Source organism: Eleutherodactylus coqui, chromosome 1 (assembly GCF_035609145.1).
Source record: "Eleutherodactylus coqui strain aEleCoq1 chromosome 1, aEleCoq1.hap1, whole genome shotgun sequence".
Classification (NCBI taxonomy): domain Eukaryota; kingdom Metazoa; phylum Chordata; class Amphibia; order Anura; family Eleutherodactylidae; genus Eleutherodactylus; species Eleutherodactylus coqui.
In genome coordinates, this window is record NC_089837.1 from 318,687,863 (window position 1) to 318,714,619 (window position 26,757).

The 26,757-nt window shown below is 42.3% G+C and overlaps 1 protein-coding gene across 5 annotated transcripts in view; it reads left to right on the top strand.

Annotated features, from left to right (window-relative positions):
* Positions 1-26,757, top strand: part of ADGRB2 (adhesion G protein-coupled receptor B2) — a 399,447-nt gene that overhangs the window by 258,739 nt on the left and 113,951 nt on the right. For all 5 annotated transcript variants that reach the window (XM_066575036.1, XM_066575037.1, XM_066575038.1 and 2 more), the window contains exon 3: positions 8,851-8,937. In XM_066575036.1, the coding sequence (XP_066431133.1) occupies positions 8,851-8,937 (87 nt within the window). The remainder of the gene's footprint in view (positions 1-8,850; positions 8,938-26,757) is intronic.

Sequence of the window (26,757 nt, forward strand, 5' to 3'; positions counted from 1 at the left end):
CCCAACTCCAGTCCTCAGGGACCCCCAACAGGTCATGTTTTCAGGATTTTCTCAGTATTGCATAGGTGATGCAATTATTGTTGGTGCCTCAGACATTACCACAGGTGTTCTTACCATAGAATATCCTGAAAACATGACCTGTTGGTGGTCCCTGAGGACTGGAGTTGGGGACTTCTAGCTTACAGCATGGTGGTTCAGTGCCGGGCAGCTTGGGGTCTTGGTTCATATCTAACGAAGGGCGACATCTGCTTGGGGTTTTGCATATTTTCCCTGTGTTTGCATAGGTTTCCTTCCAGCCCTAAAAACAAAGTTGTACTGTGAGCCTCAGTGGCAACAGGGACTGCAAGTGATGACAATCTTGGCATAGCAGAATGTGTATGAGTATATAAAGGAGTAAGATAAATAAAAAGAGCACCCTGTTTGTACGCAGGTTGTGTGTGATATTACAGCTCAGTCTCCCCTACACCTAACTGCAGCTTAGCTGCAATACCAGTCACAACCATTGGTTAGGAGTGGCACTTTTTCTGGAAAAGAGCAGCAGAGTTTTTCCATACCTCCCAACCTTTCGGATGGTCAAAGTGAGACACTCCCAACTTTTTAGATGGTCAATGTGGGACACTTAGACCACCCTCTCATGTGGTGGAAAGATTACAGCATGTCTATTTATGTTGTAGAATCGTGCTGCGGAATTGAACCCTAGCAGTACTGGAGTTAAATTCCACAGCTTTTCCGCAAGTAAGAACACGGCCAAATCCATACCATTTAGGTGCGAATCTGGCCACCGTGCAATTCTTGTGGAATTGTTGCAGGTACTCCGTCGCGGAATGTCCGCAGCATATGGGAAGGCGGCCTTGTGGTTCATTGTGTAACAGATCCATTTGTCAATCTATGTCTATATACTTGAATGCTTTAAATCTAGATATTAGCACAAACTCATCGGGATATAGAAATTTTGGATGATCCAAATTGCTCCATATGATGGAATAATATGAAAGTTGGGGTGTCCGATACCGTTAGGAACCATACAAATACCGGTAGTTTATGGAGCAGTCTGGTTAGCTTATTAATGAAAATCTATTTCCAAGGCCAAAAATAGGGGCTGTCCCTCCAATAGAGGGGCACTTGGAAGGTATGTATTATCTGACATGATATCTTTCATCAGTGCAGGTCGGTGGCATCCTGTTTCCATTCAGTGGGAGCAGGGAAAGTGCCAGAGACTGGAGAGGCCATTAACCCACTGGATGCCAATGAATGATAATCATTCAGATTCTCGCTGATCCCGCTCAATGTAGGAGCTGCATTGTTTACCCTATAGAAAGCCTATAGAAGCTACAGTGATTTGCAGTTCTAGCCAGTCTTTGTATTCATTTGTTTATTAAATGCCTTCATATTAACAGTGTGAGGCCGGCTGCACACAACCAGATTTGAATTGCGGAACTCGTGATCGTCCTGTACAGTACCCCGCATCCATTGAAAAAAATAGACCATCCGCATATCTGTTCAGATGAGTGGATAGCGATCGCATTTTTCGCCAGCGGGTTTAAAATTACAGCATGTTTTTGTGCGAACTCTGCGCAAACGGCTTCCATTGACGTCAACAGAAGCCATCCAGCCCACAGCCCATCCACAATTGACATTGCGGATAGCCAGGGGTACTGCAGGAAAAACTAATATTAAAAAAACCTGTACTGCACATGACTGAAGGCGAGCGTTTGTGGTCATCCGCAGTACAGGAAAAAAAGGTACATGGGGTCGCCGGCTGGGGTCAGAGCCGGTTTCCGCTGCGGGCTCCCACATGTGGAATCAGGATCGTTCATGTGCAGATAAGTTTACACCTTAACGTCTTGCAAAGATGTGATTTTCAATCTGTTTATTGCGATCATTGGTTTTGACTGTACAGAGGAGATTACACAGAGTGATTTCCTACTACGATACAAGCGATTCTTTTTTATCATTGCTCCGAGTATTAGAATGGGAGGTCATTCATTCCTGTGCCGAAAAATCTGTATTCACATATAATCTAATTACAGAAATGGTTATCATTGCAACAATTGTCGCCAATTGAAAACAGTCGCCACAGGCTATTTAGACTCGGTGATTATCAATACCTACGCCAGAAATGACTCACAAAATCCGAGCCAGAGAGAACGGAGAGTCAAAGAGCACAAGAGTGCTGTAACTAATAGCCACATCATATCCTGTAATCAAGGCATGCGCGAGACAACATGTAGGAATTCAGTGTATGATGCCTCGGAGGGCTCTTATGTATGCATGTGTTCAGGGCACACAGTCATTCCTATTCTTTGTGGATGTGTGGGGAGCCGGTTACCAGAGCAACGCAGAGATGTACGAGGCGCCGGAGCCATGGGGGGCAGAGAACATGCATCTCACTGAGAGTTTGGGAGGATTCCAGGAGGTGCAGGACCACCCAGAAGCAATATAATGATAACTGTGTGTCGCTTCCCCCTTACCTCATAGCCTTCCTGCACTTCACCCCCCGGGACAACATGTCCACACGCACGTTTCATTTGTCCCTTTTTAAGAATAATGAAGCAGTAACATTAGCATAGAGAGACGTGTTTGTTTTAAAACAATGCCGCATGACACATCAAATTATTAATAATTACAGTGTTCAGCGACGGCAGCGAGATCCGCTGAAAGAACGGGCAGCCGGCAGCACGAACATATCACTGACGGGAGGGAATGCAGCGCTGCATCCAAAAGATCCCAATCTTTTCACCTTGTGTGAAAGATCTCTTCTTCATAATCAAGGACATACAAAGCTGGAAGTCACTCGCCGAAGTTGTATCAGAGAATTGCATGCTATGATCTGTATCACCTGCATTTCATTGATGGTTTCACAGGGTAGAGACACGGAATTTGATATGCCAAATTACAAAGTCGGAATGGCCACATCTGGCAACCTCAGGTCTGTCGCATCTGTATAGTGTCTGCTTTTGAGAAGTATAGCCCTGTAACTCAAAGGGGTATAACGGGGCTTTTATTATTGGTGACCTATTCTCAAGATAGGTCATCAATAGTTTATTTACCATCGACCGCCACTGAGGATCCCCGACAATCAGCTGATACTTCTTCCTGCAGGCGATGCAGCAGGGCCAGAAGTCCGCATTGGTGCTTAGGGACAGAAGTGTAATAGAAGGCTTCACTCACTTTGAAATCAATGGAGTGATGCGTTCTATTACACTTCCAGCCATGACCACCGATAATGACGTCCAACGCCGCTGATCGGCAGGGATCCTGAGTAACAGATCCCCTCTGATCAACTATCGATGACCTTTCCTCAGGATAGACATTAGATAACCAGGTTGTTGATCTGGGTATCTTCTGACTGCCGGTCTTGGAGTCAGGTAGGAACTTTTCAAATGTTGATCCAGGGATTACTCTGACTGCCATTATGGAGTCAGAAAGGATTTTTTTTCCCCAAATGGGGTAAATTGGCTTCTGCCTCATTGGTGTTTTTTTTTGCCTTTCTCTGGATCAACGAGGGGGGGGGGGGGCTGAAACAGGATGAACTGGATGGACATTTGTTTTTTTCCATTAGAAAGACGTTACTGGATAGTAGCCTCTGATAGGCTGCTGATACCATGTAAGTCAGGAACAGTAAGTATTGTATGGATGTTGTATGAACTGGGATATAGCATACACTATACAGGATATCGATGGGTCACTGCTCTGTGGTTGATTCTATAGTGTGGACATTGCTGTAACTGGAACTACTACACAAATGTCAACAATTCACTTTTGTAATGTATGCTGATACTACAGTGGAGCCATTGCAAACTTTGATCAGCCACTGACAGGTGAATAACTTTGATATCTCCTAATAATTGCACCTGTCAGGGGGTGAGAGATATTAGGCAACAAATCAGTTCAATCAGTTCTGGAAATTGATATTTTGGAAACAAAAAACTGAGTAAGGGTCTGAGTAAGGGTGGACACCCACTGGCGTTTTTATTTCTTGCGCTGCGAGAGCGAGTGAAAACACTCGCCTCGCAGCACAAAAAACATGCGGTGATATTGCCAGTGTTTACAATGGGGCCAGCGGCAGCAGCGCTAGCCCCATTGAAAACATAGGGAGTATACTGTGGACGTCTGCCACAGCTGTGACAGCTATGGCAGTGGCTTCCTTCATCCCTGCAGGGATCGCAGGGATGAAGGAAACCTCTGCCACAGTTGTGACAGCTGTGGCAGAAGTCCAGGATGCTATCCTATTGCTTTCAATGGGGTCGGCGCTGCTGCCAGCCCTATTAAAAGCTGTGGTTTTTAGGCAACCCCCTCAGCATGATTTTCAGGGAAGGGCTTGAGATACAAGCCCTTCCATGAAAATCATCCCTAGCTGGTGAGAAAAACAAAAAAAGACTTTACTCACCTCTCCTCCGCTCAGGCATTGCTGTTCAGCACTTTCAGCAGGTGGGGATTTAAAAATCTCCGCCTCCTGAAAGGGCTGTGCTGATTGGCTGAGTGCTCAGCCAATTACAGGCAATAGTGCTTAGCTATTTATTAATGAATGAAGTGGGGATGAAGGAAACTTCTGCCACAGCTGTGGCAGAAGTCCGTGGTATACTCCTTATGTTTTCAATGGGGCTAGTGCTGCTGCTGGCCCCATTGAAAACACTGAGCGATATCGCAGATTTCTTCTCTGTGATGCGAAGCTCTGCTGAAACATCGCAAATGAGTATGAAACCATTGAAAATCATTGGTTTCATAATCATCACTGTCGCATCGCAGGGAAAAAAATCGCAAGTGGGTGTCCACTCTAACTCTGTCAAGGCCCAAATTGTAATAATTGGATGAGAGCATCTCCAAATGTGCAGGTCTTATAGGGTGTTCCTGCTATATAGTACCTACAAAAAGTGGTCCAAGAAAAGACAACTGATGAACCAGTGACAAGGTAATGGGTGCTCAAGGCAAATTTATGTATGTGGGCAGCGAAGGGGAACCCATCTGCTGAAAAAGGTATTGCTGGCTATGATAAAAAGTTGTCAGAAGACACAGTACATTTATTATAGTTGGGTATGGGGCTGCCTAGCTCAACTGGTCAAGGATGGTTTGGCTGCAAGAAGGGAGCTACGCCCAATTCCAGGCTACATGGCTTACATCTGCTGCGGCAGCTCTCTCCCTGACTTGCTAGACTAGAAAACATTTAAATATTAGTACAAAAGATTGCAACTTTACTTAGCAAGTGACCTGTTGTAGCTTGGAATCAGTTCTGGAAAGATGACCTTCCTAGGTGCCGTTGGTTGTTATGGGCAACATCACTCTGCCTTCCATACTAGTTTAAAAAGGATTCCTTATTGTCTGTGCTCTGTGCTCTCAATTTATGTCCTTGACAGTACCTAAGGTGAAAAGATGTATTTCACCTCAGTACAGACGAAAATCTCAAACTCGTACAGATCCAGAGCAGCAGCGTAGTTTTAGCTTCATCTTCCCAGTGGAAGACGTACCATGCATATTTAATCACACAAGCATTATACCCAGAAGGGGAAATGATTCATGTTTTGCACCAGAAAACATACATCTAGGGCCCTGTCTTGAAGGCTGTAAGTTGAAGACTAGAATTTAAAGTGAGCTACATGAATTGTGTTCTTTATTTGTGCATTTAGCTATTAGCTAATTAGTATTTATCCAGGAGGGGGCAGATTTACTCCATCGTGCAGGGCTTAGAAGCGGTGCTGTGGCTCTGATGCACTATTAAGAGGGAAATCTATCCAAATTAGCGTTACTTTTCTGAAGATAGCAAATGTATCAAGCGGGTAAAAAAAAAGATCTGCCGTGTTAAACCCGTGTCATGCCTGTTCCAATGCTTGATTCTGAAGTAGAGACAAATACTGACTTGTGACTACAAGAAATCTATTGCTCATGTGATAACAGCTGTGCACGCTATATGGCGGTACGATGTGGCCACTTTATGGCTCTGGAATTTACTACACTATAGCAGTTTCATTTCAGCTTTTTTTGGCAGCATTTGAATGTAGTCTGCTATTATATTGCCACAGTATAAGGAGAAGTACAGCATGAATGTCATCCGGCTCAGCACCTATGACAGCAGCAACTACTGTTTGTGCTCCGATACATATTTATGTAGAACTCCATGTACACATAGAAGTGCGGGGATTTTTAGCCCATTCTGTCCCAAGACAAAGAGTATAATGGAAGAAGCAGAGATTGAAAATTGGTCCTAAGTGATCTTGGAGGGCATTTATCATCTCACTTGTTCCAGAATCTTCACTAGCTCGCATAAATTTGCCTGTCTGGCGCACGGGACAGACAGAGATGTGCATAATTTATTAAAAGGCATGCGTCTCCTAATAAATTAGGTGCATTTCACTCCAATGCACCTTATATCAAGACAGGAATTTCCAATGCCCGTCTTTATATATTAATCCCTTGTATGCAAAAAGCCCTAATGGGGTAGTCTGACTAAGGGCTGTCACTAGAGATGAGCGAGCGTACTCGGAAAAGCACTACTTGCTCGAGTAATGTGCTTTATCCGAGTATCGCTGTGCTCGGGTCTGAAGATTTGGGTGCCGCTGCGGCTGACAGGTGAGTCGCAGCGGGGAGCAGGGGAGAGCGGGCGGGAGAGAAGGAGAGAAAGATCTCCCCTCCGTTCCTCCCCGCTCTCCCCTGCAGCTCCCCGCTCCGTGCCGGCACCCGAATCTTCAGGGACGAGCACAGCGATACTCGGATAAAGCAAATTACTCGAGCGAGTAGTGCTTTTCCGAGTACGCTCGCTCATCTCTAGCTGTCACACAAGTGTGGTCCACAGGTGTATCTCCCACGCAGTACGCATTGCATTGTGTCAGAGGCACCATTGAAAGTAGTGCAAAGTTAATACCATGTATTACACATGCAAAATCCATGAATGGACGATTTTTAGCGATCACGGCCAGAGATAGTTAGCGTTTTCTCACGCATTTCTCACACATGACCGTGAGCGTCGCTTTTAGCGAAAAAATACATCACACCCTGGAAAACTCTCGCTCGACATAAATTTCAGGATGCCTTCTTATGCCTAAAAAGAGGCACCTGTGAGTTTTTTCACAGCACTGGACGCTGCTAAACTGCCCCCCCCCCCTCCCTTTTTTTCCCAGCTCCCGTCTATGGGAGCAGTTGCGGTAGATCAGGCAACAATAGTTCCAGAACTATCTTTTTACCCATCGTATTTTCTCCTCCGCCGTATTTCAGTCACATATGTTCCATTTTTTACAGTGTAGCATTTTTACACGCTGTATATTCGCCCGTGTGAATGAATGCATTGGAAACCGATGCTTCAGATGGTCGGATATATCTGTTGGTTGTAAAAACGCACCATATACGAGCTCGTGTGAATGAAGCCTAAAACTGAACAACAGATCAGCCCATGTAAACAGGCAGGCATTCATTTATGAATGACTGCCTGCTTACTGTGATTGGAGGTGGGTGGGCCAGAATGATCTCCGACCCGCTCCGCCTCTATTCACTAGTGATGCTCAATCCTGTTTTAAAGCAAAGGAACAATCACCACAGGTGCCGCCCCGATCCCTCTTGCTGCTCTCCAGGCGCTCCAGCAGTCCTCCGTGTCATCCTCAGCGCTGAGCCAATCACAGCATTCTCTTGCTGGAGGTAGGGTATTCAACCATATTACCAAGAAGAGAATGCTTTTTCAACGCTGAGGACGACACCGAAGACCGCCAGAGCGCCTGGAGAGCAGCAAGAGGGATCGAAACGGCACATGAGAGGTAAGTATTAACCCTGTGCTTAATATAAGCAATTTTATGAGTAACTGCCTCCATTTTGCCTATCCACCGATGTTTCCCAAGCCTTTTAATAATATAGCTGTATCCCACTTTTCATGCATAACGTTAAGGCTTAGGCCTAAAAACAGATGAGTCTCTTCGGTGGAGGGTCCCATCTGCAAGAGGTCTTCTTGTTGCAGCAGATGGGCTCACACACTTTGATCAAAACTTGCACTAAGAACCTCGCATTTTATGTGTATAGTAAATAGTAATGCAATTTAAGATTCAGATATTCAGTGTTTGTAGCGTGCTGTTGCCATTTGTATTTGGTTGTACTGTATGTTGCAGCCATGACATACTTGCACCTACGCATCTACTTCATTTGTAGGAAGTGCTGACTAAATGTAGTTTTATTGCACAGCGTCCTTCTGCAATCTTTGTGGTCACTCTCATGGCGGACTTGAATATGTAGATACATTAGATGAATCAGGGCTGCCTACATTCATGGCTGGTTGTCTTTAATTAGCTAAATCTGCTACCTATTACAGATACAGTTCCACATAGTGGTCACCGCAGGTGACAGCGATGCTGTTGAGAGCCCTGCCATGATGCAAGTCCATGCGGTGTTCTAATACATTCAGTATTCACTTGCTGTGCACTGCTAATGGCTTCACAATTTTAGGCATACTGCATGGCCATTAACGACTTACAATCAGTGAATACTGAATTCATTAGAAAGCACTTGAACTGGTATCACAACGGGGTTTTTGACAGTATGACCCAGCCGTGTGACAATCACTACGTGGCACTGTACCCTAAAGTTAGTTACTTAAGTAACTAAGGTTCAAGTACTTTTATTCAAGGACACTAGTTTGGTGGGTGACGGAAGTTTTATTTCCTATTATGAGATGTCGATAGATTGTCCATAAGATGCTACTGTAAGGTTGCAAGGGACCCTAATCGATGTAACTGATATGTCAGTCGCTGGGATTATGTCAACGTTCCTCTTCAATACTTTTGAAGTTTTGTATGTATAATATGCAGTTTCACGTTGTGTATACATAATATACAGTAGAATGAATTCTTAGTCATTGACCTTATTCTCTCTTTTTAGGTGAAGATGAGCAAGAAGAGAATCAGAAAGTCAAAACCCAGAGGCCACGATCTGCCGATGAGCCCGCTGTATACATGGCACAGACAGGTGAGATGAAGGTTACAGAGCCATGTTTTATGATACGTTGAGCACATTTGTCAAAAAACCAAGATACTGTAGTTTTATAAATCTCTAAAACTAAGATATATTACATGCAGGTCAACAAGTGTAAACCGAGTCCTAAGATTAAGATGTTTCTGTTTTCGTCAGGGCAGAATATGATGGTTATGGTATCATAATAATAGTATAAATATTACTATATAAACCTTTAAATATAATATACAATCTATTAAGGGTACTGTAAAATAGAAAGAGCTTAAAATAAGATGTAATGGGTAATGAAACTCAGTTTGGAAGAACTGCTGAAGAACAGAAGCCCTTGAAGGAAGACCCCACTTAAAATTCTATTACTGTGTTACATTTTCCTGGCTTGTCTAAGCAGGCATTTTACATTTTGATCAGTAATTCATGAGATTCACCGATTACACATATACTGCGGTATCAACTATGTCGCCTATTAATTTGACATAGGCTCTTATGTTTATGGAAATGGGTTTGAGGTTATGACAGCTACAGCGTCACCAGTTTCTACTGAATAGTGATGTGCCCTGCTTACCACTTGCGGCCCTATCTCCCTGCAGAAACGATGAGACCAGCCTATCATTATCATAGATTTTCTTGCTGTGTCTTTCTCCTTTTTGTATTCCCTACCTATGTAGAATATGTATTCCATCGAGTGCTCCATTCATAGGTTAGAGCTGATTTCATAATTCTACAGGCTTCAGAGCCAAAATTGCCTTGCTTTCCTTGCTGGCTCAATGTCTCACCAAAGCATGCACTGATGATTTGCATTCTGGAAAGTGAGATCTTTACACCTGGAGGTGTACAGCAATCTAAAGCAGGATCAACTTAATTTCCTACCACATTGTATTCCAGTTAATCTTTTGTGCATGTGTATGAAAACCTACTTGTTGACTATTTCCAATGAGAACCAGTAGGGTTGTGCAGTAATAGTACATCCACAGGGGAATAAAAAAATCTGCCACAAATCCGTGAAGAGCCTTCAAAAAAATCCCGGATAGGTGCTCAGGATGGTGAACGTTAAAATTCCAAAACCCATGAAGGTGAGCAAAAAATCTATGGTGATACACTCATTTATATAGGTGGGAGAGGACTCGCCTAACAACATACCCGCTATCATCTAGGAATCACATGCCGTAATCCACGTCATAGTTGTAAATCAATACAGATAACACTGGGGAACAAAAAAAATGTCATGGTGCCTTAAAAATTTTAGATTTTTTTCTGGGTATTTTTTGTGCCGCTGATTCCAAAAAATACCGTCCATTTCGTTCTAGGAGCTCTAGTTTTTAAGATATTTCTGATTCCATTATCTATTGTTATATTTAGTTTATTTTCCCTCCAGTATTTCCTTACTATTAGTACATATGGTACATATCGCCACCGCTGCACATCAAACTTGGGTTGATGAAACAATGTATAAAGACATTGAAGAGAAATGGAAGGTGTTTCGGCTACAGATGTGGAAAATTTCCTGCGATGAGCATGGAGGAGCTAAAAGGAGGTAAATTTGATGGATCACAAATCCGAGAGCTCATGAAAGGCTGACGTTTCCAAGATTCAGGATAACTTTGAGGTGCGTGTGCGGTCATTGTTTTGTAGGGTTGTAAAGCATTTCCTTGGGAACTATAAGGTCGCCAACGATGGTGAACTTGTGGAGAGTATGGCCACTTGGTTGTCATATGAACATCAGATTGCAGGACCTGCAGTCATTTTGGAAGGATTTACAGATTGTCTTGGTGATATAAGTAATGAACTGGGCAAGGGTTTCACCAGTAAACAAGGACTGTGGAAGAACAGGACTGCGAACGATGGGATACACATATGATAGCGGACTACTGCTGAAACATCCATCGCGAATGTCCAGGAACATCTCATCGCAGGAAATCACAGAAATGTAGTTTCATCGACATCTCAATGAAAAAAACTTTGTTTAATTCATGTTTTAAGCTTCTTGGGATATATCTTTGTACCTTCAGCTTTGACTGGATTGGCCGTCATTACATGTATAATACAATATGTGTACATGTACACATTTATAAGGACATATGTCTTATCTCGATAAGCAGACCTGATGGAGAAAGATGAATGTCATTTTTAGAATTAAATTCCCCAAAATACACCAAAAAAGTTCTAACAGCTCAGTCACCAAATATTGTGTTCCCCAATGTAATCCGGAAGTCTATAATTCAATGTGTTTGGGGTAATATTAGCAGTGTACACGGAGCATGATTTATCCTTTCACATAGCAATGCATGATTCCATGGTAGACCGCTGTTTGCACTCCGGTCTTGCACACCCGCATCATTTCTGTGATGTTTCTGATTACCAGTATTTTCATAGTGTACTTTTCCCTGAGAAAGGGGACTGCTAATATTCTTCGAAACATGTTACATTTTAGGGTTGTATCTTCCACCAAGAATAAGCATTCATCTACAGTACATGGATTAATACATGTGATTCTTGGATGATAGGGAATGAGCCATATTGGTCATTCCCCCATATAAGTGAGTATATCACCATAGATTCTATCCACACCATTATGGGTCTTGGATTTTAAAAGTTCACCATCCTGAGTGCCTATTCTTAATTTTTCTTTTCTTTGGCATTTTCTGTGATCATGGCTATTGCTCATACCTTTTATAAGAGGCAACACATTTTGGATATACATAAGGGTAACTAACCTATTTTAACTTTCTGGTAAAGGCATTCTGTTTGGTCAATTTTGGAATATAGTTTGGTGTCAACCAATGCCACTTACCACTGGTGGATCAACTCTTTCCTATTTATATGTCTTTTCACCTGTCATCCAGCACCATAGAGATTTCTTTTAATTGTTTATTCTGCATGGAAAGGGTTGAAATCTGCAGTGAAAACCCGCAACAGAAATTGACTGGCTACAGATTTCCAACCATTGCCGTGCTGAAAAGTTCTGAAGCATGCGGATTACATTTGTTGGAATGACTTCCAGATGCCCGTGACTGTACTGTTCTGCGCATTTCCTATACACAGATCCACACAAAATATCCACAGCATTTTCAGTATGTGTGGATGTAATCTAATAGAGGCTGTAATGTGGGATCAGCGGAAAATACGTAGCGCAATAGTTTCACAAAGTGATTCAACTTTTTATGCATATAACATAATCTGTAAAAGGATGATCAAAACTGGACATACACTTTAAACATAAAATTGCCCACAATCAGTTGTTTTCATATTAAAAAAAGGCATCAAAGTGTTACTTAAATGCTTGCTATAGGCAGAAACGTTCCTATCATGAGGCAACTTGAGTCTCTGGCTTTAGGCGGCATCCTGCGGCTTCACAGAGGGTGGTGGCATTACAGCTTAGAGCTGCTGGATTTCACAGACTTTAATTACATATCTTGTATGTTAGAAATCAACAACAACAATTCTGCAAGACGTCCTTAATACCGCAGCAGAAAACTTTTCCGTTGTGGAATTTAATCGCTGCGGTTTTGAAGTAAAACTGCACAGATTTTAACAGGTGCGGAATTCAAACCCCATAGCGATAACATTGGGGTGCAAAATTGCAGCGAGGACGTATTCCGTCCCACGTGAAAGGTCCACGAAGGACCTTCTCAGCAGCTACTGTGCAACACTGTGTTGCTACCTTTACCAACAATCAAGCATGTGCTACCTTTAACCCTTTGAAGACTTGACATTTTTTAGTTTTCCTTTTTCACTCCTGCCTTTTAAGAACCATTACTTCTTTATTTTTCCATCAACATAGTGATATGAGGGCTTGTTTTTTTTGAAGGATCAAATGTATTTTTCAGTGATATCGTTTAAATAAACTGAAAAACGTGAAAAAAAGGCATGTATCAGGGTCGCAGCCAAAAGTTGTTAGGGGCGTAACATACAAACTGCGTGATAGTTATTGTCAGAGCAAATGATCTAGTCGGTATAGGTTTGAATTTTTTTTAATTTAATTTCTTAGTGCTAAACAAATTTTCACTTCTTCCAAACAAAGTTGATGTCCAACTGTGATATGAGAAGTAACATACATATGGTAAGTGATCGACATCAATACGACGGGCGAAAGTTAAATCTATATTTGTACCACCCAGAGTCTGTGAGAGATTCGATGGGCAGATAATACAGATTGAAATGCGTTTTCATGAAGCTGAAAGCTCAAAGTTCAGTTTGGCATCATTATTGAAATCTCCAACTTGTATGATGGACACTTGTGTATGGACTATCATGTTTTCATTGATCTTCTTTGTAGTCTCAGATTAAGCCATCATTTCCCCAAACAGTAGCATTTCCAAATCAGACATGGAGACGTTGGGATAAATATACACATTTCTGGATGAATTGCAGGGAAGGGCTTAAATATATAAGTCCTTCCCTGCAATTCATCCAGAAATGTGTAAAAATAAAAAATATATATATACTCACCTGGTCCCGGCAGACGGAGTTCAGCTGCGGCCAGCTGGCAGTGGGTGTGAAGGGGGTGTGAGTCAGACATGTCCCTGATTGGCTCAGCGCTGAGCCAATCAGAAGCAGATTTCACTCACACCCATTCATGAATTCATGAATGGGTGAGTGAATGCTGCCTCTGATTGGCTCAATGCAGCTCTCAGCTGAATGACAGCAGTTCAGCACCACAGTGCAGGGGACAGCAGGAGAACACGCGGCTGTGTCCCGGCAGCTGAAGGGAGGTGATTATCTATTTTTTTTCGTTTTTTAAATCACTTTTAATTCATTTCCAGGGAATGGCTTATATGTAAAGCCCTTCCCTGAAAAATAATTCAGGTGTGCCAGCAGACCATTGTCTTCAATGGAGTCGCCGGCAGCAGCAGCGGCTCCATTGAAGAGAATGCCTGCATTTTTATTCTTTTTTACACTAAAATCTTTCTTTTTCAGGTAAGGGCTTATATTTTTAAGCCCTTCCCGAAAATTCATCCCGCGCTGGCTGGCAGCCCATTGCTTTCAATGGAGCCGGCTGTATTGCTGGCTCCATTGAATTCAATGGGCTAACATCGTTTTTCTCTGCCACAGCTGTTACAGCTGTGGCAGAGGAGAACGATCTTAATGTTGACATAATTTTAATTTTTTTATTTTTACACAGCTTAGGATGATTTTCAGGTAAGGGCTTATATTTTTAAGCCCTTCCCGAAAATTCATCCCGCGCTCGCCGGCAGCCCATTGCTTTCATTGGAGCCGGCTGTATTGCCGGCTCCATTGAATTCAATGGGCTAACATCGTTCTTTTCTGCCACAGCTGCTACAGCTGTGGCAGAGGAGAACGATTGTTATGCTGACAGTGGGGGGGGGGGGTCTCACTCTTGCCACTATTGTGGCTTAATAGTGAGACCTCGGAGCCCGAAATGCAGCCCTGCATGTTGCTCCTCGCCTGCCCTATCCATTTCTGTGTTTTTTACATGACTTTGGTGATTTGCTAAGATTTTCACAAATGAAAACCTTAGAGGAGCACCAGTCATATACAAAAATGCTCGAGTCGCCCATTGACTTCAATGGGGTTCGTTACTCGAAACGAACTCTCGAGCATCACTGAAAGTTCGACTCGAGTAACGAGCACTCGAGCATTTTGGTGCTCGCTCATCTCTATTCCTGATGCGTCGCCCTCTGCGATGAAACACGTAGAACAGAATGCGAATGAGAACCGAACTACTGAATCTGATTGCATCTTTAAAATAGACACGCAGTGGATGTCAATCCTGATCCACTATAGTGTTATATTCAGGGTGGTATTTTTTAGAGTGACCATTTTTCTGTAGCATTTGCCTGCGGCTTTTGTCTGTATCCCTCTCTCTGGAACTGGTCATTCCAGATGAAAGTCCTATATCATCTTTTAGAGGTTCCGAACCTAACCCCCCTTTGACTTTTTAGCCATTTCTTGTTTTACTTTTGTTTGTCTACTTATGTTGGTCCTTAATTAGCATATTTAATTATTATTATCAATAAAGGTTACATTTTAAAGGGGTCATATCCAGTGACTAATGCCTTGGTAATTTACGTTCACCAAGTGTATGTCACCAATACTAGATGTGATCAGCTTTGTGCATTGTGACCAATCTATCTGTATGGGCTCACATTGCTTGCGTGTTTTAAAATTTTTATAAATGAGCAATCCCCAACTCTTCTGTATCTTTTCACATTTTTCTCGGTTGGCAATGAATCATCTATTTGTGATTTTGATTCGAAACCATGCAAGTGTACAGGATTCTCCGTATCCATTCATGTCTCTGTAATGGCCAAGTAATCGGACTGCTTGAGCACACTATCCGTCGCGATATTGTGTGTGTTCTACTACACTCTGCTCATTGAAATTTGTTATTATTAGATTGAACGTTCTTCCTGTTGAGTCGTCGCGCAATATGAACTTTTGAATGCTACGAGTCAACATTGATAGCGTGTGTGATATCAATCTACAGTATTCATGGCGTATTTCTTTAATCATGGGTGCAGTACTGCCTGCCGCATAATAGAACTTGTAATAGTTTCTTGAATTTGTCAAGTGCAATCCTTCCAGGCTGGTGACTCTGCTCAAGCCGACATAGACCAACTGATTTCGCTGAGATTTATCGTAATTGTACACTATTGGGTCAAATGTAGCACCTGTGATTTGTGTACTGTGATTGCAGAAGCAGGCATAAGTGGATACTGTCTCCGTTTAGACTTGATACTGCCACCAAGTGAAATATTAGCTGCACGTTATGTGGTCGGTGACCAGGTATAAGCACTATTATTGCCACCAAATTAGTTAAATTTCGATATTACATGAGGTTTACTTTTTATTCGCGCAATCTTGTTCAACTGTTCCATAATAAACTGTATCCATAATCTGAGATTACGCACCAAACACTGATGTTTTTGATTATTCACATCTTCTCGCTCTTGGTCTTTACAACTATCCAATTCCTCATCATCTTCTTGTTGTTCATCACTCAAGTGTTGAACAGGTCTCAGAAATCCAATAGCTCCATTAACTTAGCAATCATTGATATCGATGTTCACAGTTATGTATGGAATATGGTAAATCCCTGTTCTCTACAATACTTATCTTGTAGTCATTTTGTTCTTGCTGTTATGAGTTCCCTTCTTTTGCTGTATCTGGTAATTTGATCATCGGCAATTGCAATGAATTCTCCTACAGTTGCGATGATACAATCTAACTACACCCGGGAAATTTTTCAGACACTATTCTGTGATCTGAAGGGAACCTCTATTAATTTTGGCTCACCGGGCAGGAGTGCTTCACAGTTATCAATCATGGTGAAGATACTTGAGAAATTTGTTCTGGTACATAACTCTGGTCAATTTTAAGTAAAGCAGTGACTGCCATAAAGCATTGCCACCTTCAATGTCTCAACTGCCTCTGTAAATAGATCTGGCATTGACTGTTGGTAACAGCTTGAAATCACCTATGGTTGTAACGTACAATCCACCAAATGACATATCCGATGGATTGAACCTTAGATTATTGTCACAAAGGAACTCATGTAATTTCTCTCCTCAAGAATTTTCTTCAACTTTTGAGCCTTACTCTTCTACGCTATTTTACGATTGTCATCTTTGGCCCTTGGTAGCAGAATTTTAGTCTAGTTTATCACCAGTATGGAATATTGAAGCAACAAGTGTTCTCTCCATGTTTGGTACAAGTTATCTTCTGCAGTCTGTGATTGATTTTATGAAATAGATCTGCCCAATCATACTCATTTCATCAATTACAACACACTTGACTGAGGCGAATTGAACACTGTACTGTTGAAAAACTTTATGGGACAGCCCACCCACCTGCTTGCTCTGTGATGTAATCCTAATTCAAATGTTTGCCATTTGAAACACAAGCCACATATGCATTGCGCAGTGTGGAAGGTTGTTGACCAAATCTGTTCAAAGTTTCCATGACCAATTTAATCGTGAAAGTTTTGCCACTGCCAACAGGGCCAGCCAAGTAAACTTGAATCAGCTCACTATCTAGTGTGCACAGTCGATGCACAAAATCCAAGATTATCTCTCGCTGTTCTGGATTTGTGCATTTTATTTGTTCACAGTATTCTTGTTTGGTTATTACATTGCTATGTTTTTTAACCATGGCAATACTGTTGCCAGTTTCGCACTCACAGCCATCATTGTCCTCAGCTCTACCATCCCCGACAACACTGCGTACATACAATTCTCTATCGTTATTTTGCATCTGGGCTTCTTGTTGTTCATCTTCATCCTCATCGCAAAGTTTCTTCAATTCAGCCATAGGTGCTGCAATATCGATGTTTCCTTCGTACTCTTTTCTTTTCGACAGTATACGTTCCTCCTCGCTGTCATAGATGGCTTTAAACTTGTGAACATCCAATACAACCATAACTTTATTTCTAAACTGATGAACGAGAGTGCCCATTTATTGGATCCTCAATGCTGTACTGACGATATCTCTGCGCCAATAATTGTCCACATTGGATTCAACGATACCATCAATGTCTTGTTCTTCACTGCCATCACAATCATCCTCATTTTACTGTTTTTGGTGTCTGTTTTCCACAGGTGTAAACCATGCAACAAAATCTGCTAAACACAAATCTTTACGTTCCTGTGGTTTCTCCTCCTATTTCTGCATAATCAATTTTGTCCAAATATCCACCGAATTTTCATCCAATCCTTCCCCATTGCGGCATGTTCCTTTTTCTATTTTTGACATCGTTGTGGCTAAAATATTGAAATGTAAGCCACCAATTGACTACTGTGGCTCGTGCGCTGTCTCCGGATATACTGTGGAGATGAGTGCCTTCTGTGCACTCATCTCTACAGTGTTGAGTAATTTCAAACCAAGCTGCTTTATCAGTTGTCTGTAGTCCGTGTCGGTATTTTGCTCATGCAATTTAAGCAGTTCTCTGTGAAAATTACTGATACTTCTGTTCGACTTGTTTACGTATTCAACTACATACTGTGCACAAGAGTATTCCTCTAAGATAAACTGTAAATCCATGTTGGAGTTAAGAATCGAAGCCTTCCGTGGATTGAAAGTATTCATATACCTCTCAGACACGTTTCGCTTAAACACCACAGTTGTCCTCCGCAAGGATGCTCTAATGATATCAAGATATTTCTTGTAATTCAGATTATTGTCGCAAAGGAACTCATGTAATTTCTCTCCTCAAGATTTTTCTGCAATTTTGGAGCCTTACTCTTATACGCTGTTTTACGATTGCCATCTTTGGCCATTGGTAGCAGAATTTTAGCCTAGTTTATGGGTCGGTATGGAATATTGAAGAGGCAAGTCTCCACGTTTAGTACAAGTAAACGTGTGGCGGTAAATCTGATTGTTAATCTACTCCTCACCGATATTATCTCTGCTAACTGAGCACAAGGCAGCGATCTACTGAATTATACCCTTCATACTCTCGGTTGTGCATGTGGACTGCCTCAATGCTGAAATTCGATGCGCAGAAAGTAATTTAGCACACTAATGGCCAAATGGATTGTACTTGCATTAACTCTTGAGAATGGACATTATCGTGTCTACCAATTTTTGGAACTATACACAACAAACGACTGGATCTTCATTTACCAAATGACTGTGGATGCTTCTGTTCAATTTGTCCATTGCATTTTCAACACCAACAGCACTAACTTCTCCAAAGGAATCGTTCAAACGATACAAAGTCTGCAGCAATTGTGGCCATCTAATCTCATTTGAACCCAATATGAGAACCATTGTCGGTTTTCCATGTTGGAGTGTCATCAAACAGAGATTGTTACGCCGGTTTTTGCCAATACATGACAGAGTTAGGTAAGCATTTCAAGAAGGCAACATTTTTCTTTACCCATTCCTCCATAAATGTGCATTCTTCAATATGGTTGCGCATAATGTTCTCCGTCGATCTTACGCATCTGAACATATTGTGGATTCCATCGACAATTCCCAATCTCAGAATTTTTATAGTCACATATATGATGTGCCGTGGCATGCCATTGTGATGAACTCTGCATCTGATCTCACGTGTGGCCATCGTGTAAGGTGTAACGTTGACTTCAGGCTTAAAAGTGTGTGGCACTCCGTAACATATCGATGGAAACGTCAATTTCTCTGCATATCTGTCATAAATTTATATTATTATCAGAGTTGATTTTTCACTAGGTATGAAATCAGGGCAGGACTCTTCATTACACAACATGGTGTTTCATCTGGCCAAGAGAGCCTCCGATTCTCAAACTTTGTAAATAAATCATCAATCTCCATAGTTTCTTCTTCTTTTGCTACTTTCTTGTTGGATGGTTGCCATTTTGGTGCTGTAGAAGTTGATGCAGAAGAAGGAGCAGCAGCGCTGCATCTCCAGTGTAACTTGACTCCAATCTATCACGATATTGTACATCTTGTAGAGTGGCTGATTTATGAGAAACTTTGACCAGTGCTTAACGACTCTCTTCTTTGCCACACCGCTCAAATATGTGGATTTATGAATCAATTGCTTCTTGATGTTAACATTGAAGTCATGATCGCCAATTAAATTTCTCGGCAGAGAAGTCACCATAGTTTTTAAGTTTTCACATTAACTGGCACGTTTATCACTTGGCCAACAATTGCGTGTCTCTCATATTCGAGACTTCTCAACTGCATAAACGGTAGTCGTGGCGAAATAAATCTCTCTGTGATCGCATACAAAGGTGGTAAATCTGGCTTGGGTGGATACTTGAAGCCATCCAATCTTGACAACGGTGGTATATTTCTTACAGACAAATTACTCTGACAGTAACTGCACAATTGGAAACATTTGACATTGCATTCGGGAAACTCTTGGCGAAGCAGCAGAATCACTTTGCTCATGGCCTGCTTCACATCCTTCTCAAACCACAGTCGGTGACAAATGTCCCAAGGATATCCAAATTCATTATTGTAGAACATTGTGTTAAAATGTGTAGTCGCTGATCGCCAAATCCTACTGTCATCACCGCTTCTCTTGTATATTCATGATAACTGTAGCGGAGCATCTTCATCACCAGGGTGATTAGTATCCACATCCTTGAGTTCTAGATCATTTTCTAACTCCGGCCACACCACTAGGGCACTAGATGTGCTCAGCTGGGGCTCCAGTAGCGCAGAACTCGCCTCACGACGCTCGCCTACCTTAACTTTAAGATACTCCCGATAAGCCTTTTGATGTTCAGCATTAGTGATTTTAGACTTTTTGCAATTCTCATGACACGCTTTATCCTCTCGAATGCATTTTTGATAATTTAGAAACCATTTATCAGCCATTTTTTACACTTCTTCACAAAACAATTTTTCTCAAATGTTAGCTATTTGCTTTTTTATACCATTAACTTGTAAAACTCACTGAGGCAAATGAAATGACACCACACAATACATGATAGCATCTTGGAGTCCAGAGCTACTCTAATTTTTAGCAGCACGGCATGGCGATTTTAGTAGCTCAAGATGGCCGTGCTATTGCATCACCCAATAACGTCATGCCAAGGTCAGACTCTTGTTGCTTGGTACATTGGTCCTTCCTCTTTACAATGTGATATTTAACACTGCACTCGTTCATGTTGTCTAGAAATGATTTTGATTTTACAAATTTCATGTTTTTGTAACGCTCACCGCCCCAAGTACAGTTCCAAAATTATAGACGTATTCTACATAAAAAATTGCAATTCTGGCATTGTGCCTTTTTATGACATACATTTACTGTGCAGATTAGATAATGCAATGTTACTAACACTTTTACAGATGTGACAATACTAATTATATTTTCTTTTTTTGCTTTCATTTTTTTATGCTTATTCTGGGAAAAGTTTTTTCTAAATTTTTAATCCTTTTCAGAACTGTGTCAAACTTACTTTTCCTTTTTTTAGTCATTGTGAACTTGAACTTGTGATCTTTTGATCGCTTGTACAATATATAGCAATACTTATGTGCTGCAGTATATTGTACTTTTACCAGCAGCCTATTGGGCAGGAATACATGGCAAACCTGGGAGTCTTCAAAAGGTTCTAGGCTAAGTGCTTAGTAGATGTAGCCCATCCTGACAAGTTGCTAACAAACAGTTCACTCTGACACCACACCTGCTTTATGTAGGCTGGCTCAGGTGAGTGGCCCAACTTGACTCATGGCAATTGCACCCTTGGATGGAGGGCGGAGCTCCTTCCTATAGTTCGCGCCAGGTAGCAGAGAAGCTAGGTTCACCCCTGGCTATAGGTAAAATATATTATTATAGGAGGACTGAAGTCAAGAAGAAATCAAGAAGATGATTATCTGGCAAATGTGATGTGACCACGACTAATAGTCTTCCATCCTTTACAGACCCTGCTGACAAAGAGTCTGAACCAAGCCCAAAATAGTCAGTTCTCATTTGGTTTGACCACGTAAAATGTATTAAAGGCTAAACTGTCTCTAGGCAATTATGCAGATTTTGTTAGCACAAGATGCTAGAACTGCAAGCTTTTAGGTCACAGCAGTCTACTTAAGCATGATTTACTTGTCAAATGCTAAACCAATACAGAATGATATCAATTGGTGAGATTGGAGACAAAGATTGACATGCTACTATGACAGGAGTTAAGGGGAGTGAGTGACAGGAAACTAGGAGATGTAAGCCCATGTGCAGGGTGGTAATTACCTGAGGCCATAGAGCCCTAGTAAGTTCTAGCATTTAACAATCCAGAAATGAGCCGCTGACCTTTTGCCTGCTGATGGAACATGAATTGGGAACACGTTCGGGTCAAATATCTCATTATATTGTATAAGCCACGTTGGGTTTCTTAACCCACAAAACAAAAGGTCAGGTGCTCACTTTTCAGTTGTCATATAATAGTAGCCATTATCCTACTGTGGAAAAAGACTGTTATTTGCAAGCTTGCAGAATGTGCGGATTCTACGCAGAAATGCATTGTTAATAAAGAACAGAGAGCCTTTACTTTTTGCTAATGTATCAGACATGCAATAGTATAAAGTAAGGAGAAGGAAATATGACTGCAGAATTAGACTACATAGGGTTTGTTTGTTATTGGTTACCATGGAAAAGCATTGTCTGCAGAAGAGCTGTAGGACTAGAGGAAATTTTTAATTTATGACATATGGCAAAGTAAGGGCATTGAAGTAAAAAAGCACACACAACAAAGCTATATAGTAGGCACCGTCCTTACTTCCAGTTACTGTATCTTTATCACTGCAGATCTGTAGTGTGCAAGGCTGAAAAAAGACAAATCTCCATCCAGTTCATCCTGATTCCTCCCCCCATTGTTGAGAGGAAGGCAAAAAAAACAAATAAGGCAATTTACCCCATTTTTTTTGGGGGGGGGGGGGATGCGTTCCCGGCTCCATAATGGCAGTCAGAATAATCCCTGAATCGACATTTGAAAAAGTTTCTACCTGACTCCAAGTCCGGTAGTCGGAAGATCTTACAGTAAAAAAAACACTTCTGTGTTGGTGATGAAACTTTCTTTCCTCTAGATGTAGAGGATGCCCTCTTGTTACAGTCACAGTCCTGGGTACAAACAGATCATGGGAGAGATCTTTGTATTGTCCCCTCATGTATTTACACATAGTTATTTTATTGGCCCTCAACAGTCTTTTTTTCACTGTAAATAATCCCAATTTTGATAGCCTCTCTGGGTATTCCAGTCCTCCCATTCCGTTTATTAACTTAATTTATTAATTTGCTTTTGCAGCAGCTGACTGGCATTGATTGTTAAGTCTATAGTCAACTAGTACCCCCAAGTCTTTTTCCATATCACTTGTCTTCTGCCAATATGCATAACCTTGCATTTATCGAACTTCATTTGCCATTTTTCTACCCAAGCCCCGAGCTTATCTAGGTCCATTTGCAGTCGTACATTGTCCTCCGTTGTATCAATTATCTTGTATAATTTCGTATCGTCTGCAAATATCGATATTTTACTCTAGTATTTGACAAATCTCCAGTGTTTCTGTATTGATCATAACATATCTGGAATATTTATGTAGAATGGTTTCTTATTTTGCAGAAAAACTAACCCAGCTTTTCTACTGGGCGAAAGTGTAAAACATTCTATTCTGCCCCAAGTGCTTGAATTCTGCTATCTCCAGCAGTCGCATTCAAGCAAATTGAGTATTAGTGCACATTCATGACCACCATTTCATTCATTCAGGGACCTTTTAAATGCCCATTCTCGTGATCAGTGGGGTTCCCAGTGGTCCGACCCCATTCATAAAATAGATATTTCGTGAGACAACCCCTTAAGTTTTAGGTGTTTGTAGCAATGCGTGGTAGTGCTACTTTAAATAATTTTAATGGCATTAAAAATTCATCTCCATTCATATTAACAGAGCTTGTACACACCATTCTTCACCCATACAGGGTACAAGTCATTCTGCAGTTTTCTACACTGAACATATGACTTTGTCAGCCATTGGTAGAAAGTTAATACATTTTTAGTACCTTGATTCCTTATGATGGATTTTAAAAGAAAATGTAATCCCATATAAATATTAGCACCCTCATAGAGCGATTGTACCATACAATATCAATATTTGCAGATGATACAAAACTATGTAAAGTAATTAACACAAGAAAAACAGTTTATGGCTGCAAATGGATCTGTAAAAGTTGGAGACTTGGGCAGAAAAGTGGCAAATGTAAGGTTATGCACATGGGAAGAGGAAATGCATGTCACCATCACACACTAAATGGGAAATTACTGGGGAACACTGATATGAAAAAGGACTTGAAAAGTAACATATGTGGCAGCATAAGTGGTGCATAAAGGTATCCACAGATATACTTTATGGTTCCATGGTGAATAGCAACACTTTTACTCAGTCAGAGTCTTCATCAAGAGTTGAAATATTGCTATTAACGATGGAAGCATAAAGTATATTTGTGGATACCTTTTTGCGCCACTTAGGGCTCTTACCCACCTGCGTTTTTTTAACGCTGAGTTAACACTGCGTTTTTTTTAACGCAAATGTCGATTAGACTTTCTAATGTTAAAAACGCATCGCACAAAATCACAAAGCATAAACTTGTGATGTGTTTTTAACATTAGAAAGTCCCATTGACATTCTCATTAAAAAAAAAAATCGCAGTGTTAAAAAAACGCAGGTGGGTAGGAGCCCTTATGCTGCCACGCATGTTACTTTTTTAATGTTAATTTTGGGTCCATGATTTGGGCTCCCTAATGGCTGTGCATTTTTACCTCCTCACTCTAAGGCCTCATGTCCACGGGGAAAATCAGATCCGCTGCAGATTCTCCATGGAGAATCTGCAGCGGGTCCCTCCTGCCCCGCGGACATGAGCGCTGAAAATAACAATAAATAAGAATAAACTCACCTCCCATCCGCTCCGTTTCTTCTCTTCGCTGCGGCGTCATCTTCTCTCGTCGTGGCCGGATCTTCTTTCTTCGGCTCGGCGGATGTGCATGATGACGTCGGTGACGTGCCCCGCGCATGCGCCGGGCCGAAGCAAAATGATCCGGCCGCGACTGAGAGAAGATGGCGCCGCGCCGAAGAGAAGAACCGGAGCGTGTGAGTAAAATATGATTTTTGTCTCCCGCAGATCCGGACGGCTTCCATAGGCTTCAATAGAAGCCCGCGGGAGCCGTCCCCGCGGGAGACCCGCATGAAAATGGAGCATGGTCCAGATTTTTCCATGCTCCATTTTTTTTTAAATCCCTTTTATTGACCATCCGCGGGTATTTATCTACCCCGCGGGTGGTCAATGCATCCCTATGGGATGCGGATCCGCGGGCAGGAGAAGAGTTAAAATCCGCTGCGGATTTTAATTCTTATTTTGCCCGTGGACATGAGCCCTAAGTAGTTTTCAGGTTGTGCTGCTGGTAATACCTTTCTATATATCTGTATAGAAAAAGACGTGAGGATTTTAGTGACCTATAAACTTAACTGGAGCAACCAGTGTCAGGCAGCTGCTGCCATGGCAAATAGGATCATGGGATGCATCAAAAGAGGTCTAGGGGCACATGAAGAGAGCATTGTTCTTCCTCTTTACTGGTCAGACCACACATGGTATATTGTTGACAATTTGGGGCACTGGTACTCAAGAAGGACGTATAAGAGCTTGAGCAGGTACAAAAGCGGGCAACTAAAGTAATAAATAGAACAGGCGGACTACAATACCCAGAGAGGTTATCAAAATTGGGATTATTTGGTTTAGAAAAAAGATGACTGAGGGGCGACCTAAAACTGGGTTCCCACGGGGCAGAGTTGCCGTGGAATTTCCATGAGGACTTTCTGCACAGAAATAACGCTGGCAATTTTTATCCTGGGATAAAGCAGGACAGTGTACAAGATTTGCAAAAATCTCGTCCGCATGCTGCAGAGAAGTCATTGCGGCCAAGCCGCAATGAAACTGACCACTGTTTTTGGACCACTTTGCTGCCTGGCTCCCCCACTTCCTATCCTGCGAAATTCCAACCCTCATCTTTGGTGATTTTAACATCCCCACTAATGACCCCAACTCCCCATCTGCCTCTCAGCTTCTTTCACTCACCTCCTCCCTTGGTCTCTCTCAATTCACAGCCTCTCCCACTCACAGGGATGGCAATACTCTTGATCTGGTCTTCCTCCATCTCTGCTCTGCTTCCAACTTCACTAACTTCCCTCTCCGGCTCTCAGATCATAACCTCCTCTCTTTCTCTGTCACGCTCCCTAACATCTCTCCAGACCCACCTACCTACCGTACCTACAGGAACCTTAAGGCCATTCACACCCAGGACTTTGCTGAATCCCTACAGTCCTCTCTGTCCCCTATCTCTCTCCTCGCCTGCCCCAACCTGGCTGCTGCTCACTACAACACCGCTCTCAAACATGCCCTGGATGAAGCGGCACCCCCCAGGACCCGAGCCATCCGATGTAAAACGCGGCAACCCTGGCTCACGTCTCAAACGCGCTTCATCCGGCGGTGCTCTAGAAGTGCTGAATGGCTGTGGAGGAAATCACAAACGTCCGCAGACTTCCTCCACTACAAATTCATGCTCAGAACCTACAACCTCGCCCTCCACCACGCCAAACAAGTCTATTTCACCTCTCTAGTCTCCTCACTATCGCACAACCCTAAACGGCTCTTTGATACTTTTCACTCCCTTCTCAGCCCTAAACCGCAGCCCCCGGTGACTGATCTCAGTGCTGAAGAGCTGGCTGCTTACTTCAAAAAGAAAATTGATGACATCCGTCAGGAAATAACTTCCCAATCCCAGACTAGCCCTGACCCTAGTCTTTTCAGCACTGCATCTAGCTTCTGCTCACTGTCTGTACTCAGACCAGCGACAGAGGAAGAAGTCTCCAAATTGCTCTTCTCTGCTCGCCCCACCACGTGCGCTAGTGACCCCCTCCCCTCACACCTCCTCCGTTCCTTCTCCCCGGTGGTCATCTCACCACTATATTTAACCTCTCTCTGACCTCTGGCATCTTTTCCTCTTCTTTCAAACACGCCATCATATCCCCACTGCTAAAGAAGCCGACTCTGGACGCGACTGATGCTGCCAACTACCGACCCATCTCAAACCTCCACTTCATCTCCAAACTACTAGAACGCCTGGTTTACTCCCGCCTTTTAAGCTACCTATCAGAGCACTCTCTCCTAGACCCCCTACAGTCTGGCTTCCGACCTCAACACTCGACAGAAACTGCCCTTACAAGGGTATCCAATGACCTACTGACAGCCAAATCGAGGGGCGATTACTCCCTCCTGATCCTCCTGACCTTTCCGCAGCATTTGACACTGTTGACCACAAACTCCTCCTCAGTATGCTACGCTCCATTGGCCTAAAGGACACTGCTCTCTCCTGGTTCTCCTCCTACCTATCT